Below are 17,968 nucleotides of genomic sequence, written 5' to 3'. Positions count from 1 at the left end.
GTCCAGTGCATGTACATCATGTAGCCCAGTATTTTCAGGTCACTTATATTTCCAAATAGCTGATAGTTTCTCCTTGTCATGTATATTTAACACTCAGACTCATTCGGTTTGTATTTACATCTAATCCTCCGAGGTCGGTTCAAGTGGCCTTGTGAATTTATATGAGATATATTTGGGTGCCATTTATAAAACTTATTCAGTCAAATCCACACATATGTCATTTCAAAGTGAAGAATATTAATGGTCATAAGATTTTCATGAATACAAGCCAATGTGCCTGGTCAGCTTTTTTTCTAGGTGCATAATTTTGACAATTTTGGTCTAAGACTGGACTCGGAAATAAAGGGCCGAATTCAGATAAACCAATCTCGCCCACACACAATGAGTTAATCCTCTGTAATAACGGCTCAGAAATGAGTAACACGTAAGTGTTTTGTGTGCGGGACATTAGTAAGTGCACGACTAGACCACCCATAATGTACATGACAAGCAGTAAAGATGAAATATTTAATAAATTTGGAACGACTATGGGGCATGATCGTTCCCAAACAATATTCGATAGACCGGGACAGTCCATTGGAGTACATGTACTTAAAAACGTGACATCTGTGAAGACATCAATTTTCAGAAGGATGCACCATTCACATATATGTTTTGTTTTATGCTGATCTTGACCGCCTTGAAAACTTGATGGTTGTAATTCATCGATGACTGCAATAAAAACAGCATTATGTACGTGAAAATAGCGGCTTAGTGGTGTGAAGTAAGCGGCCTAGCGACGTTATAATCGGATCGGCTAATGATGACAGAAACAATAATAATAATAATAATAAAATAATAATAATAATAATAATAATAATAATAATAATAATGACAATTATTATTTTTATTATTATTATTAATATTATTACTATTGCTTCTGTCATCATTATACGAATCTTAGTTTTCCTACATTTCTTGAGTTGCTTTCTGTCCGAGTTGTTATTTTTCTTAAGAAGTAGATGAATTCGCCTTTTATATCCATGTGCTTTTTTATAAAGTGCATTCAACTTCCATCTTTAATTTATTTTCAAACGCTTAGCCCACTTCATGCAGACTAAATTACATTACGATTATATACGAATATGTTCAAATCACGTGATACAATTGAAAACGGTTATATTTTAAAAACAACAGGAAACAGAAACCATGCATTTTAACGAATTTTAGAACTGTTATTTACAATCCAAAATTTTATTTTTTATTAGCGAACTGTTTTAAAAGGTAAGTTTCATTTTAAGAATAATAATTTTAATTGTCATTTGTTTGTCGCAATAACTGACAAAAAGGTACTCAAATCACATATGTTTACATCGTATACTATAAACACCACCATGATAGTGAAGCAGATAATCCGATATGATCATTAAAACATAATGTATTTGTACCGTATTGGTCACTTGATGAAGTGGAGTGTAAGCGAGGCATGTGGATATGAACAGGCCCAATTTTCTTGAGACTTCTTAAGCTTAACAGGCTTAAGTAGCTTATTTTATTTAGCTTAAATACTGACTTAAATTGATTTTTTATAAATGAACAATGGTGTATTGTGATTATCATAGAGATAATTTTTATTTAAAGTATAAAATATCTGAAAGAAGTTAATATAATGCAATAAATTGAAAACAAACAATAATGAGATTAGCTTAATCCTGTTATAAGGGACTTAAAAAGTTTGGAGAAATCGGGGCCAGATCACTTGAGTGTCACTTCCCTTTTTCCAATCAATTGGTTACTTGAGTTTCTCTTACAGGAATGTGGTTGGAGTGTGAGTGAGAGTAGATGTCTTGAATTCGGGCAAAGAAGATTTGTAAAGTAAGACAAAGTATATTGAAAACCTTGTGCCACACTGGGCCAGTCCGGACAGCAAAAACTTAATTTGAACAAACTGTGTTGAGCACCATTACATAATGGTTAAGATCTTATTTCAAGGGTCTGTGCCTTGCTGTTTCAAATGAAAAAAGTGTTGTTTTTTTTTACTTCAGACGTTATAAACGAAGGCCAAGGCATGCTTTGACCAGGGACAGCTTGGGCACTTATGACAACAAAGCTAATATTTTATCATGTTGTTCAATTGGCATTGAAAAAAAAACATTGAGGCTCCTCGGAAGAGTAAACATCGCGTCCCGCACTCAACCACCAATACTTGGGCCTGACATTTTGGGACAGGCCCTGATCCTAGTTAAGACCACACACACACGTACAACAGCATGCCAATAAGAATAAATTAGTGTTCGGTTTACAGCCATAGTCAGGAGCGTAGCTCTTCCTCTATTCGTGAATGTGTTTGCCTCCACTTCTAAACATTGTTTACCATGGTGCAATCAGGTGCATTCTGGTAGTTCGTATATTCTTAATAAGGCTGTAGGCAGCTAGGCCTGCATACTTTTATAACCGTATTCCTGAAATCGCATCGGCAATTCGACATAACATTTTTAACTTTTGGCTAATTAATGCGCGCACGGTCGTATCAACCCCAGCGCGGTTAGAACTGCGGTGGTCACCGGCCTAATTTACATTTACATTCGCATCGAAAATACCTCGAGGGCAAAAGCTACTGCTTATTAATAAGCTTGCTATAAATAACGCTGTAATGAGTTTTCAATCTATGTTATGCGGTTAATATAGTTCGAATAAACTGCATTTTACGTAATATAACGCGATTGAAATTATAAAATAAGCAATTATTTAATTATCTGCGAGTTACAGAACGTAATATAAAAAGCAGAATCCTATATACCTGTGTTTCGATTTTGCTTCGGCCGATGAATGATAATATCTGCATGTACAGTGTCGTTTAGAATAGAATGTGGGTCATCGTTTTCGGACAGGGGTACTCCCTCTGCGAAGTTGTCAAAACCCGGAAAAAATATGAATCATAACATGATGCAATTAAATGCTAATTAGGCGTTAAATATAAATTTATAATGTTTTAAATGAATCATTCATTTTATCCTACAAGCATTTTGTTTGTAGGGGGGGGGGGGGGGATTTAGTTATTTCATGAGTATATTTTCTATGTTTTAATTGTCTTGACAATTTTTATTGAGATTCTTATTTTATCCTTGTGTTTATAAAATGTGTGTCGCATTAAACCATAATCTTGTGTAAGCACTTACTTACAACCTTTTAACCTTAATAAATGCATATTATACATTTTTACCACTCAAATTAAATGGCGTAAAACGTTAAAAGGCTATCGACCTGCTACAATTTGTATCACAGTCATGTAATGCCAAACGGAAAGTTATCAAATATCAGACCGCCGGCCTGTGAAAACGACCCTTATCGCATATTTTATCAAAAATATTTTTTTTGCAAAAATACAAAGTACAATTTCTGTGTGTTCTAAAAATACCAACTAAATTGAAATGCATATTTTTTTAATGCTTAATTTCAATATCAAAGACCATCACCATGCCGATCTTGGAACGTTGAACAAAACAAAAACGAAGACATATAATCATTTGCTAGTTTACTGTCATGCAATTATTGGTAAAAAAATGAAACTTTAACTGAATGGTAACAATAGAAAAGTATTTCGGTAACTGCACAAACACTGCATAAATGTTGATGTAACCATGGCAACGAGGACTGCTATTTAGAATGAAAATATCGCTGGCTTATTTTTCAACAATTTTTGGTAAATTTTCTATTAATTAATATAATTATTCTGATATTTGATAAAACGTATTGAAGGATCTCCCGTAGTGATATTACCTTAATAAACGCTGTATACCCATATGATATAAAACAGTCCCTATATGTTTCGCAGAGTATCTTGAAGTGTGTTTTCAAGCCATCGTCTTTAGCATTTAAAAAAAAACAAAAAAACATTAAATTATCAATGTTCAATAACTATGTGTACATAAACGTTACAATCTGTATTTTAACAACAAACAACAGCACAATAGCAATTCACACGCAAAATATGTCCACTTATTCAGTGATGTCAGACACTTGGCACTATTCCTCAGAAAGCGGACATGTTGTGTCCTTGTTCTTCGCCCGCAAGTATTTTCGCACGTGAGTTGCCAAGTATGCCTGGCGCTCGCGGCTTAAACCAGCAGCTTGGACTTCCTGCGGTCTACTTGACAATACATTTCCACCACGGAACACACAGTAGCTCGTCTCCTCGTTGTCTTCTCCTTTCTTCAAAAAAATGATGCCAGGCGACTCAGAGGTGAATCGGAACTGCTGATATGACCGTATTCCTTTTAGTGCACGAAACTGTTCCCCAAGAAATGTCTTCCATTCCCGCCATTCAAACCTCGAGGTCCCGTCAGGTTTCTTGTAAAGGACAGCCTCATTTGTAGTTGAAGAAGATGCAACAACGTTTTCTGAAAATGATTAATAAAAATTACCACATTCACGATATAATTTCGATGTTTTTGTTCAATCATTTGATTTAAATAAACTTAAATCAGTCTGCTGTTTTTGTTGAATGAGAATACTTCTTTTTAACTAACCTAGGTCGCTCAAGGTTTCACAGTCCGTTCGCCTGTAAAGCGCCTTGATTCGCCCGAACACAGCGTCTATTATGCACCTGGCATGACCTGCTACCTGCATCAAATAGCGTATCTCCTCGTTAAGGCCGATCATGGTCCTCCAGCAGAAGTACGCTAGCAGGTAGCGGTTTTTGTTTTGTCCTGAAAATTATTAAGTTTTAGAAATAACCAATTATACTCATTACTAAAATATATTGAAGTTCAAAGATTGATATTTTATGCAATTTTCGTAACCCGTTAATAACAGTTTAAGCCATGTAACATTGATTTTCGAACGGAAATATGAAAATCAGAGATCTGATTATTTGTCAGCAATCAATTACAAAAACAAAAAATAAAACAGTTGAACTATTGGCATATCTGTGAGATTGCAGCTTTAATTACCGCCACAATTGTCCGCATGAAGAGTAGTCACTCGCTCCCCGTGCCCAAACTCTGTCAGAGCGTAATCCACGAGCGAAATTACAGCATCTGGCCCGTGAATGCCACCTCCATCCTGCATCATAGTCTCGGCTTCGTCGATTAGAAAATTATACTGAATCGGAAGGGCGTCGTCCCGAAACCCGAATAAATGAACTTTTCTGTAAATAGATGTATTTAACATCTTGTTAAATAGTCAGAATCTGTTTTCGGAAATCAACTATTTAGAGATACGATATTGTCACATAAAAACGGGTGAAAACACTTATTTAGGCGCAAAGGTCAGAGTCATTAAAAAATAATGCTTCTAAACGAAAATATTTGACTTATTACCTAGGAGTGACAAAGTACATAGGTCCCATCTGGCGACTGTGATGTGGCAGGCACAAATTCTGAGCAAAGTCGAACGTGTAATGTGCATGCTGAAAGTCAGTTGAGCATGGCTCGACTGGCTCTGTAGGACGACCCGTGCCTCTCAATTCGTCCATAGCAGTAGTAACGCAGTCTTTGTACACCTAATTTGAATACAAAGACATGTACATATAATTTTATGAAAGTATGAAATATTTAGCTCATTCAATACAAATGTTAAACAAATATAGTCTAATTTCAGCGACTGTTTTCATTGAAATTGCATCGAAGTACATTAGTTTAAACATATTTACAACGATTGTGAAACAAGTTATTACAACATTATATTAATCACTCTCGTTGGTCCGATTTCACGCGAGAGTGTGGTCTTGTATTGTGGGGGGAACCGGAGAACCCACTTGTCCGGCTTGGTGACCACAACCAAACTCACATGCGCCCGAGCCGGGAATCGAACTCGGGTCGCCTAAGTGAGAAGCGAGTGCGCTAACCACTGCGCTAACTTGACAACCCGAAGAAGTACATTAGGAGGGCAAACATATATAGTGTAGCCGAACGAAGTTCTTCTTTCAATATATTTCCATTGAATAATAAACTTATCATAATAATAACTTCAACACCAATAAAATACCTTGTGCTCTTTTCTGGTCGCATTGATGTGTTTCTCGAGAGCTGATGCAGCAGCTAGCTTCTCGTCGTCTGTCGTGGCATCAGCGACTCCTTTCCGTGACATCTCGCACGTGACACACACGTCCTCTTGGGGAGTGGCGATCTGTAAAAGAATTGAATATTTTAAAAAGTTATTATTTAGGTTGTTAACGTTTTATTTATCACTGAGCTAGAAACGAATACATTCATCTCGAATAAAAAAAATTACTATCGCATTCTTAATATAATACATACAGAAGATTCTTTGATGTACCGCTATACATGATCATTGAAAAAAAAGCTGTTCTTCCCATGTATTTCTATTCTACACTGAATACTGTATTACATTTCTGTACATGTCGGTCGGCTTACCTTTTAGAAACGTGCTTAACCAATTGTTTGAAAAGATTTACATCCGTGGCACTCCGTTTAGTGTCAATGATGGTGCACAATGTTTGGACAAAACATATATAAAAAAGCTGATGAAATGAAAAATGTGAATAACTTATGCAGCATGATGTGCTAAGTACTACTTACCTTGATGTTTGGACAAAGCTCATGCCACAATCTGCAGAACGTCCTATATTTAATACATTTTGTGGCTGCTTCATTGCACGATTTTTCATATAATTTATGCATTTTCATCTTTGTGGTGGAGCTGTGGAGGAAAACTGGTGCGTCATTGGCTCTCCCTCTGGGTGCTGCAGGCATGGGAAGTCCTTCATCAATTGCAACATTCTTTAAAAATGATATTACATTTTCAATTTCTTGAAAAGTTAACGCATGAATGGGCCGCCGGCCTTGGTTTCCATGACAACGGGGAACATTTCCATTCTCGTTAAGAGGTTCTTGAGATGAGTTGGGCCGATGTCATACACACACATGAATGTTTTCTTACAAACAACATTACCCTCAAACTTATAGTCGTATCGCGTACGCTGACGATCACCATACCGGCTTCGTTTTTTATCTGAATTAATCCGGTTTAATGCTCCCATTATATATAAGTCATTTTCTTCCTTTGTATACTGCCTTATATTGTCAATATGGGCTTGGGCAGCTTCACGGTCAATAGAGTCCATGCACATAGAAGTACAATCGCAGCCAGTCGCTAATGTGTCGCATGATTCTACTATTGGTATGTCATCATCATGTTCCGAGATAACATGATCATTTACATTTTCTGATGCCACTTGATTGTCATCATTTTCATCATCAGACGTTACTGCAATGAAAGAGATATCCCTAGTGAGTTATGTTTGCCCATAATATACAAACTAAAATAATGTATTGCAACGTTATATAACTTTATTATTGCGAATAAACAAATAAGATCCACACATCTACTGCAAAATAATTGATTATGTATTCAAATAGTGTGAATTCTTAAAATAGCAATGATGATTTAGTTTTCAAAAAAAAAAAATATCATGAAATTAAATTGCATGTATGTTATTTTAACTTATTATTAAACAATTGTCATTTAGCTTCAATGAGCAGTTAATGATACCTCTAGGTAGTTCAATTTCATGTGAATGTCTTGATATCGTTGAATTGTGTCCAAAGAATTCGTCATAGAATCGCTGTATCAGCTGTAAAAAAAAAATTCTAAAAATTTATTAAAAATTAAAGCTTCATTCCGGAATCGAACCTGGAACGTATGATTACAAGCCAAGCGCTTATCCGTCTGAGCTATTTCCCCACTTGCTTAGAAAGCAATGCATCAAGGTATTGATTTATCGATAAGCGCACATACACTATCGTACGGAGTTTACCGAACACGTTTATTTAGAAAAAATGTTGGTATTCTGTCCATTGTTTACTGAGAAATACATGATTATAATTCTACATGTTTACATTTATCATTATTTAAACAGTTTTTATATAAATTAACTTTTATATGAACCATATGCTTACCTTTCTGCATTATTACTTTGAGAAAGCGTCTTTAGTTTTCACTTGCAGACGATTGAAAATAAAAGGGGAATAAAATCAATTTTAAGTAAATTTCATGAATGGAATTATACTTACTTCTAAATCGTCCATCTTTCAACCTTCTGATACATCGAAATATCAAATATTATGGTGTTTTCGCCATAAAAATTGACTTTTTCAAACAGTTACTTTTTTTTTTATTTTATGTATTTACTTCCGCATTTCTTCGGGAGTTTTCGTGCAATTCCGTCAATATCTCGGAAATGCGATAAGGTTCGTTTTCTCAGGCCGGCGGAAAAAAGGGCAATTATTATATTTTTTTTATAAAAATGAGTCATTTACCAGGCGGTTGAGCGGCATTGTTGTTTCGCACGAAACCCTGCTTCGAATCCTGGTACTGAGTGGAACTATATCCAATCAAGGAAATATGGTCTTCTGATAACTTAATATTGCCACCGTTTAGGGGCCATTTTGAGTTAAAAGTAAACGGTTTCTAACTTATCTGAATGTGAAAATATATCATTTTATCAGTATGACCAGAAGCACATACTTTCGAGTTACTCTCGTGTACAATACACAAAATACCCTTGACCAACAGTCACACCCAATGCTTTCTTTTTATAGATTTTATCGACATTTCATGATGTTTGAAGTATTTGTCACATTTCAATTTTAACATTAATTAAGTCACTGTGTATTCCAAATACATTTAAACACGGCTTGCATAAACATATATCGTCATATACTCGACATTAAAGTCATGAGATAACGCGTTGTATTGTCTACATTCAAAAAAAATAAAACACAACTTTTATGCTAATCTGGAAAATGTACACTCTTACTTACACTAATATAAAGGTGAACACATATCCATGAGTTTTTTTACAGCGACTAAAAACTAAATGATATGGGTAAAGGGTCTGGCATTAAAAGACAGCACGTTTACATTGTAACCATATAAACACAGTACAGCAAGATTGCTTATGATTGTTGGGATCACATTTTATTTGACCTGTTTTTAACAACAAAACTATTTTATGCAATTGCTCAGTTTAAGTTCCAACGGCAGGACATTCTCAGACGGGACACTAGTGCTGTCTCTTCATCGCTCAGTTCAGGGTTCAAGCGGTTAACTGTTGGATGTTTACAAACATTAGATTTGAGTATACTTAAATGGACTTTCTTTGGACATTAAACAGTAGAGAACTATTTTGCGACATTTTATGTGTTACAAATTTAGTAGAAGAGTAACTGACAGGGAATCTCATTTAAAGATGCACTCTCACTCCATCATAAGAAGTACCACCATTTACCGAAACTGAGAAAAATAATGGTTGTTATGAAGGATACCGAGTTAGATATGGAAGAAAGATGCGTAAAACACAGAATTTCCTTATTATGAGACAATAATTGATTACTGTCGGACCCACCAGTCATTCATGTTCAGTGCGTTCTAAGCTACTAAATACATGTTTACAATCCTATTATCAGCAATAAATAGTTTCCATAAATGCATAATAAAGCAAGAATAAAAAGTTTATCACTTAAAAGGTATGTTTGTCATACATATGTATGGGTTTACTTTTCATACGATTGTCACCATAATATGATTCAAAACTATTTACGTACATATATTTTTCAGTAATATACCATTTCGCAGTTCTTTTTACCGTTAATAGAAACACACATACAATTACATTAAAACAGTCAGCCATAGTAATGTTTTGTCCTAATTCAAAGCTATTGACGTACATATAATTTTTGCAGTTCTTTTCGCCGATAAATGAAACACATATATGATTACATGAAAACAGTCAGTCAACTAATCATTCACTATAAAGTTAATGCCGCTCAACTGCCTGGTAATAGTATTAACGCATCATTACGCGATGAACAGTTTTTCGTTTGCTAAACCGTTCTTTTTATAAAGAAATAAACATATATTAATTGAGCCTGTAACATAATAAAAAAGGTATAAGATCAAAAAATAAATAACCTAAACCACTTGTTTTTTTAATGAATTCCGCAAAATTTGTTGACAACGGAAATACAAAAGACTGTTATTTAATGACTAGTACGATTAGACCACACATTTTGGAATGGTTACCGGCAACATGCAGTCTTTACGCATTCCATATAGGAAATTGTTACCTTTGATTTATGTTTCTGTAGATACAGACTGGTCAATTAGTAGCGATTCAAGCTTTTAGATACAGCTTTTGTATAAAAGGTCATATATTTTGTAGGCAACCTTATAAGTTTTCATGATAAAATGATATGTGCAGTGAAAAACATTTAAATCTGTGATGGCACAATACTAAAATATGTCAAATAACTGTTATGAATCACTATAGGTCCATGACTAAGATATATGTGCTGTATTTGGCTTGTAATGGTTCACTCTGAGCTTATTAGTTTTATCTGAGAGTTAGCATATGAACCTAGAATTGCCATTCGTTGTTCTCACGTAGTTGCGTCAGGACCGCTACCCTGGATAGTTAGGGTGGTGCAATTGTTCAATAAAACATTTTAAAATAAAACTATTATGATAAGCACTTTTGACATATGTGTCTATAAACTTTTAAATAAAGTAACAAATGCAACGAAAAGTACAGGTCTTTCTTATATTTTGTAAAGTATTGCATTCACATCAACCTTTGGGCGACACAATAACACGGAATTTACGCATATTTCGAAACTATTTTTTTGAGGGAATTTTGAAATCTTTTAAGTTGAACACAATTAAATTTTCTGTTAAAAAAAGTTTTGTTTTTCACATTTATGAACTCTTATCTTAAACATATAACTATGACAAGAAAATTATTAACAAAAATATAAATGTATCCCAAAGGTTGTTTTCAAAATATACACACATTTTTGAAATTCATGATTTTTCCTAAAATGGTATTCCTGCTGATTAGTGCATAATGACTGAACCTTTTTAAAGCGTTCAAAATCGTTTGCAAAATTGTTTTATTATTTTAAAAAATAAATTAATAGAAAAAAACACAATTACTTTTGGGCGACACAACATATATCCTATGGGCGACACGAGTCTCCCAAAGGTTGCATCAAAGTTACCCAAAGGTTGGATTGTTCTAAATATATATATATATATATATATATATATATATATATATATATATATATATATATATATATATATATTTAGAACAATCCAACCTTTGGGTAACTTTGATGCAACCTTTGGGAGACTCGTGTCGCCCATAGGATATATGTTGTGTCGCCCAAAAGTAATTGTGTTTTTTTCTATTAATTTATTTTTTAAAATAATAAAACAATTTTGCAAACGATTTTGAACGCTTTAAAAAGGTTCAGTCATTATGCACTAATCAGCAGGAATACCATTTTAGGAAAAATCATGAATTTCAAAAATGTGTGTATATTTTGAAAACAACCTTTGGGATACATTTATATTTTTGTTAATAATTTTCTTGTCATAGTTATATGTTTAAGATAAGAGTTCATAAATGTGAAAAACAAAACTTTTTTTAACAGAAAATTTAATTGTGTTCAACTTAAAAGATTTCAAAATTCCCTCAAAAAAATAGTTTCGAAATATGCGTAAATTCCGTGTTATTGTGTCGCCCAAAGGTTGATGTGAATGCAATACTTTACAAAATATAAGAAAGACCTGTACTTTTCGTTGCATTTGTTACTTTATTTAAAAGTTTATAGACACATATGTCAAAAGTGCTTATCATAATAGTTTTATTTTAAAATGTTTTATTGAACAATTGCACCACCCTAACTATCCAGGGTAGCGGTCCTGACGCAACTACGTGAGAACAACGAATGGCAATTCTAGGTTCATATGCTAACTCTCAGATAAAACTAATAAGCTCAGAGTGAACCATTACAAGCCAAATACAGCACATATATCTTAGTCATGGACCTATAGTGATTCATAACAGTTATTTGACATATTTTAGTATTGTGCCATCACAGATTTAAATGTTTTTCACTGCACATATCATTTTATCATGAAAACTTATAAGGTTGCCTACAAAATATATGACCTTTTATACAAAAGCTGTATCTAAAAGCTTGAATCGCTACTAATTGACCAGTCTGTATCTACAGAAACATAAATCAAAGGTAACAATTTCCTATATGGAATGCGTAAAGACTGCATGTTGCCGGTAACCATTCCAAAATGTGTGGTCTAATCGTACTAGTCATTAAATAACAGTCTTTTGTATTTCCGTTGTCAACAAATTTTGCGGAATTCATTAAAAAAACAAGTGGTTTAGGTTATTTATTTTTTGATCTTATACCTTTTTTATTATGTTACAGGCTCAATTAATATATGTTTATTTCTTTATAAAAAGAACGGTTTAGCAAACGAAAAACTGTTCATCGCGTAATGATGCGTTAATACTATTACCAGGCAGTTGAGCGGCATTAACTTTATAGTGAATGATTAGTTGACTGACTGTTTTCATGTAATCATATATGTGTTTCATTTATCGGCGAAAAGAACTGCAAAAATTATATGTACGTCAATAGCTTTGAATTAGGACAAAACATTACTATGGCTGACTGTTTTAATGTAATTGTATGTGTGTTTCTATTAACGGTAAAAAGAACTGCGAAATGGTATATTACTGAAAAATATGTACGTAAATAGTTTTGAATCATATTATGGTGACAATCGTATGAAAAGTAAACCCATACATATGTATGACAAACATACCTTTTAAGTGATAAACTTTTTATTCTTGCTTTATTATGCATTTATGGAAACTATTTATTGCTGATAATAGGATTGTAAACATGTATTTAGTAGCTTAGAACGCACTGAACATGAATGACTGGTGGGTCCGACAGTAATCAATTATTGTCTCATAATAAGGAAATTCTGTGTTTTACGCATCTTTCTTCCATATCTAACTCGGTATCCTTCATAACAACCATTATTTTTCTCAGTTTCGGTAAATGGTGGTACTTCTTATGATGGAGTGAGAGTGCATCTTTAAATGAGATTCCCTGTCAGTTACTCTTCTACTAAATTTGTAACACATAAAATGTCGCAAAATAGTTCTCTACTGTTTAATGTCCAAAGAAAGTCCATTTAAGTATACTCAAATCTAATGTTTGTAAACATCCAACAGTTAACCGCTTGAACCCTGAACTGAGCGATGAAGAGACAGCACTAGTGTCCCGTCTGAGAATGTCCTGCCGTTGGAACTTAAACTGAGCAATTGCATAAAATAGTTTTGTTGTTAAAAACAGGTCAAATAAAATGTGATCCCAACAATCATAAGCAATCTTGCTGTACTGTGTTTATATGGTTACAATGTAAACGTGCTGTCTTTTAATGCCAGACCCTTTACCCATATCATTTAGTTTTTAGTCGCTGTAAAAAAACTCATGGATATGTGTTCACCTTTATATTAGTGTAAGTAAGAGTGTACATTTTCCAGATTAGCATAAAAGTTGTGTTTTATTTTTTTTGAATGTAGACAATACAACGCGTTATCTCATGACTTTAATGTCGAGTATATGACGATATATGTTTATGCAAGCCGTGTTTAAATGTATTTGGAATACACAGTGACTTAATTAATGTTAAAATTGAAATGTGACAAATACTTCAAACATCATGAAATGTCGATAAAATCTATAAAAAGAAAGCATTGGGTGTGACTGTTGGTCAAGGGTATTTTGTGTATTGTACACGAGAGTAACTCGAAAGTATGTGCTTCTGGTCATACTGATAAAATGATATATTTTCACATTCAGATAAGTTAGAAACCGTTTACTTTTAACTCAAAATGGCCCCTAAACGGTGGCAATATTAAGTTATCAGAAGACCATATTTCCTTGATTGGATATAGTTCCACTCAGTACCAGGATTCGAAGCAGGGTTTCGTGCGAAACAACAATGCCGCTCAACCGCCTGGTAAATGACTCATTTTTATAAAAAAAATATAATAATTGCCCTTTTTTCCGCCGGCCTGAGAAAACGAACCTTATCGCATTTCCGAGATATTGACGGAATTGCACGAAAACTCCCGAAGAAATGCGGAAGTAAATACATAAAATAAAAAAAAAAGTAACTGTTTGAAAAAGTCAATTTTTATGGCGAAAACACCATAATATTTGATATTTCGATGTATCAGAAGGTTGAAAGATGGACGATTTAGAAGTAAGTATAATTCCATTCATGAAATTTACTTAAAATTGATTTTATTCCCCTTTTATTTTCAATCGTCTGCAAGTGAAAACTAAAGACGCTTTCTCAAAGTAATAATGCAGAAAGGTAAGCATATGGTTCATATAAAAGTTAATTTATATAAAAACTGTTTAAATAATGATAAATGTAAACATGTAGAATTATAATCATGTATTTCTCAGTAAACAATGGACAGAATACCAACATTTTTTCTAAATAAACGTGTTCGGTAAACTCCGTACGATAGTGTATGTGCGCTTATCGATAAATCAATACCTTGATGCATTGCTTTCTAAGCAAGTGGGGAAATAGCTCAGACGGATAAGCGCTTGGCTTGTAATCATACGTTCCAGGTTCGATTCCGGAATGAAGCTTTAATTTTTAATAAATTTTTAGAATTTTTTTTTTACAGCTGATACAGCGATTCTATGACGAATTCTTTGGACACAATTCAACGATATCAAGACATTCACATGAAATTGAACTACCTAGAGGTATCATTAACTGCTCATTGAAGCTAAATGACAATTGTTTAATAATAAGTTAAAATAACATACATGCAATTTAATTTCATGATATTTTTTTTTTTTTGAAAACTAAATCATCATTGCTATTTTAAGAATTCACACTATTTGAATACATAATCAATTATTTTGCAGTAGATGTGTGGATCTTATTTGTTTATTCGCAATAATAAAGTTATATAACGTTGCAATACATTATTTTAGTTTGTATATTATGGGCAAACATAACTCACTAGGGATATCTCTTTCATTGCAGTAACGTCTGATGATGAAAATGATGACAATCAAGTGGCATCAGAAAATGTAAATGATCATGTTATCTCGGAACATGATGATGACATACCAATAGTAGAATCATGCGACACATTAGCGACTGGCTGCGATTGTACTTCTATGTGCATGGACTCTATTGACCGTGAAGCTGCCCAAGCCCATATTGACAATATAAGGCAGTATACAAAGGAAGAAAATGACTTATATATAATGGGAGCATTAAACCGGATTAATTCAGATAAAAAACGAAGCCGGTATGGTGATCGTCAGCGTACGCGATACGACTATAAGTTTGAGGGTAATGTTGTTTGTAAGAAAACATTCATGTGTGTGTATGACATCGGCCCAACTCATCTCAAGAACCTCTTAACGAGAATGGAAATGTTCCCCGTTGTCATGGAAACCAAGGCCGGCGGCCCATTCATGCGTTAACTTTTCAAGAAATTGAAAATGTAATATCATTTTTAAAGAATGTTGCAATTGATGAAGGACTTCCCATGCCTGCAGCACCCAGAGGGAGAGCCAATGACGCACCAGTTTTCCTCCACAGCTCCACCACAAAGATGAAAATGCATAAATTATATGAAAAATCGTGCAATGAAGCAGCCACAAAATGTATTAAATATAGGACGTTCTGCAGATTGTGGCATGAGCTTTGTCCAAACATCAAGGTAAGTAGTACTTAGCACATCATGCTGCATAAGTTATTCACATTTTTCATTTCATCAGCTTTTTTATATATGTTTTGTCCAAACATTGTGCACCATCATTGACACTAAACGGAGTGCCACGGATGTAAATCTTTTCAAACAATTGGTTAAGCACGTTTCTAAAAGGTAAGCCGACCGACATGTACAGAAATGTAATACAGTATTCAGTGTAGAATAGAAATACATGGGAAGAACAGCTTTTTTTTCAATGATCATGTATAGCGGTACATCAAAGAATCTTCTGTATGTATTATATTAAGAATGCGATAGTAATTTTTTTTATTCGAGATGAATGTATTCGTTTCTAGCTCAGTGATAAATAAAACGTTAACAACCTAAATAATAACTTTTTAAATATTCAATTCTTTTACAGATCGCCACTCCCCAAGAGGACGTGTGTGTCACGTGCGAGATGTCACGGAAAGGAGTCGCTGATGCCACGACAGACGACGAGAAGCTAGCTGCTGCATCAGCTCTCGAGAAACACATCAATGCGACCAGAAAAGAGCACAAGGTATTTTATTGGTGTTGAAGTTATTATTATGATAAGTTTATTATTCAATGGAAATATATTGAAAGAAGAACTTCGTTCGGCTACACTATATATGTTTGCCCTCCTAATGTACTTCTTCGGGTTGTCAAGTTAGCGCAGTGGTTAGCGCACTCGCTTCTCACTTAGGCGACCCGAGTTCGATTCCCGGCTCGGGCGCATGTGAGTTTGGTTGTGGTCACCAAGCCGGACAAGTGGGTTCTCCGGTTCCCCCCACAATACAAGACCACACTCTCGCGTGAAATCGGACCAACGAGAGTGATTAATATAATGTTGTAATAACTTGTTTCACAATCGTTGTAAAATATGTTTAAACTAATGTACTTCGATGCAATTTCAATGAAAACAGTCGCTGAAATTAGACTATATTTGTTTAACATTTGTATTGAATGAGCTAAATATTTCATACTTTCATAAAATTATATGTACATGTCTTTGTATTCAAATTAGGTGTACAAAGACTGCGTTACTACTGCTATGGACGAATTGAGAGGCACGGGTCGTCCTACAGAGCCAGTCGAGCCATGCTCAACTGACTTTCAGCATGCACATTACACGTTCGACTTTGCTCAGAATTTGTGCCTGCCACATCACAGTCGCCAGATGGGACCTATGTACTTTGTCACTCCTAGGTAATAAGTCAAATATTTTCGTTTAGAAGCATTATTTTTTAATGACTCTGACCTTTGCGCCTAAATAAGTGTTTTCACCCGTTTTTATGTGACAATATCGTATCTCTAAATAGTTGATTTCCGAAAACAGATTCTGACTATTTAACAAGATGTTAAATACATCTATTTACAGAAAAGTTCATTTATTCGGGTTTCGGGACGACGCCCTTCCGATTCAGTATAATTTTCTAATCGACGAAGCCGAGACTATGATGCAGGATGGAGGTGGCATTCACGGGCCAGATGCTGTAATTTCGCTCGTGGATTACGCTCTGACAGAGTTTGGGCACGGGGAGCGAGTGACTACTCTTCATGCGGACAATTGTGGCGGTAATTAAAGCTGCAATCTCACAGATATGCCAATAGTTCAACTGTTTTATTTTTTGTTTTTGTAATTGATTGCTGACAAATAATCAGATCTCTGATTTTCATATTTCCGTTCGAAAATCAATGTTACATGGCTTAAACTGTTATTAACGGGTTACGAAAATTGCATAAAATATCAATCTTTGAACTTCAATATATTTTAGTAATGAGTATAATTGGTTATTTCTAAAACTTAATAATTTTCAGGACAAAACAAAAACCGCTACCTGCTAGCGTACTTCTGCTGGAGGACCATGATCGGCCTTAACGAGGAGATACGCTATTTGATGCAGGTAGCAGGTCATGCCAGGTGCATAATAGACGCTGTGTTCGGGCGAATCAAGGCGCTTTACAGGCGAACGGACTGTGAAACCTTGAGCGACCTAGGTTAGTTAAAAGAAGTATTCTCATTCAACAAAAACAGCAGACTGATTTAAGTTTATTTAAATCAAATGATTGAACAAAAACATCGAAATTATATCGTGAATGTGGTAATTTTTATTAATCATTTTCAGAAAACGTTGTTGCATCTTCTTCAACTACAAATGAGGCTGTCCTTTACAAGAAACCTGACGGGACCTCGAGGTTTGAATGGCGGGAATGGAAGACATTTCTTGGGGAACAGTTTCGTGCACTAAAAGGAATACGGTCATATCAGCAGTTCCGATTCACCTCTGAGTCGCCTGGCATCATTTTTTTGAAGAAAGGAGAAGACAACGAGGAGACGAGCTACTGTGTGTTCCGTGGTGGAAATGT

At 34.5% G+C, this 17,968-nt stretch overlaps 2 protein-coding genes and 2 long non-coding RNA genes across 4 annotated transcripts; 2 read left to right on the top strand and 2 right to left on the bottom strand.

The window, feature by feature from the left end:
- Positions 1-4,005: 4,005 nt before the first annotated feature.
- Positions 4,006-6,808, bottom strand: LOC128241128 (uncharacterized). Its single transcript, XM_052958102.1, has 6 exons — positions 6,522-6,808; positions 5,968-6,108; positions 5,301-5,482; positions 4,932-5,128; positions 4,509-4,688; positions 4,006-4,379 (listed from the first exon to the last, which is right to left on the bottom strand). Exons 1-6 carry the CDS (start codon positions 6,693-6,695, stop codon positions 4,006-4,008), a joined length of 1,248 nt encoding a protein of 415 aa, XP_052814062.1. The 5' UTR covers positions 6,696-6,808.
- A 30-nt stretch (positions 6,809-6,838) lies between these two features.
- LOC128241796 (uncharacterized) lies at positions 6,839-8,026 on the bottom strand. The gene is made up of 3 exons (XR_008262474.1): positions 8,016-8,026; positions 7,495-7,576; positions 6,839-7,209 (listed from the first exon to the last, which is right to left on the bottom strand). It is a non-coding gene; the product is annotated as an uncharacterized LOC128241796 (long non-coding RNA).
- Positions 8,027-14,080: 6,054 nt separating this feature from the next.
- LOC128241820 (uncharacterized) lies at positions 14,081-15,269 on the top strand. Its single transcript, XR_008262483.1, has 3 exons — positions 14,081-14,091; positions 14,531-14,612; positions 14,899-15,269. It is a non-coding gene; the product is annotated as an uncharacterized LOC128241820 (long non-coding RNA).
- Positions 15,270-15,299: 30 nt separating this feature from the next.
- LOC128241127 (uncharacterized) lies at positions 15,300-17,538 on the top strand (the record flags this gene model as incomplete). The annotated part of the gene is made up of 5 exons (XM_052958101.1): positions 15,300-15,586; positions 15,999-16,139; positions 16,626-16,807; positions 16,980-17,176; positions 17,420-17,538. Coding segments are annotated over exons 1-5 (813 nt in total), but the record flags the coding sequence as incomplete, so codon positions are not given.
- Positions 17,539-17,968: the final 430 nt, after the last annotated feature.

Source organism: Mya arenaria, chromosome 7 (genome assembly GCF_026914265.1).
Source record: "Mya arenaria isolate MELC-2E11 chromosome 7, ASM2691426v1".
Lineage (NCBI taxonomy): Eukaryota > Metazoa > Mollusca > Bivalvia > Myida > Myidae > Mya > Mya arenaria.
This window is presented reverse-complemented; position numbering and strand designations above follow the sequence as displayed.

Coding starts and splice junctions, on each gene's coding strand:
- LOC128241128 (XM_052958102.1), bottom strand. CDS start 6,695: ATGCCTGCAGCACCCAGAGGGAGAGCCAATGACGCACCAGTTTTCCTC. Junction 5,129..5,300: donor ATGTACTTTGTCACTCCTAG/GTAATAAGTCAA, acceptor ATCTATTTACAG/AAAAGTTCATTTATTCGGGT. Junction 4,689..4,931: donor TCATGCGGACAATTGTGGCG/GTAATTAAAGCT, acceptor AATAATTTTCAG/GACAAAACAAAAACCGCTAC.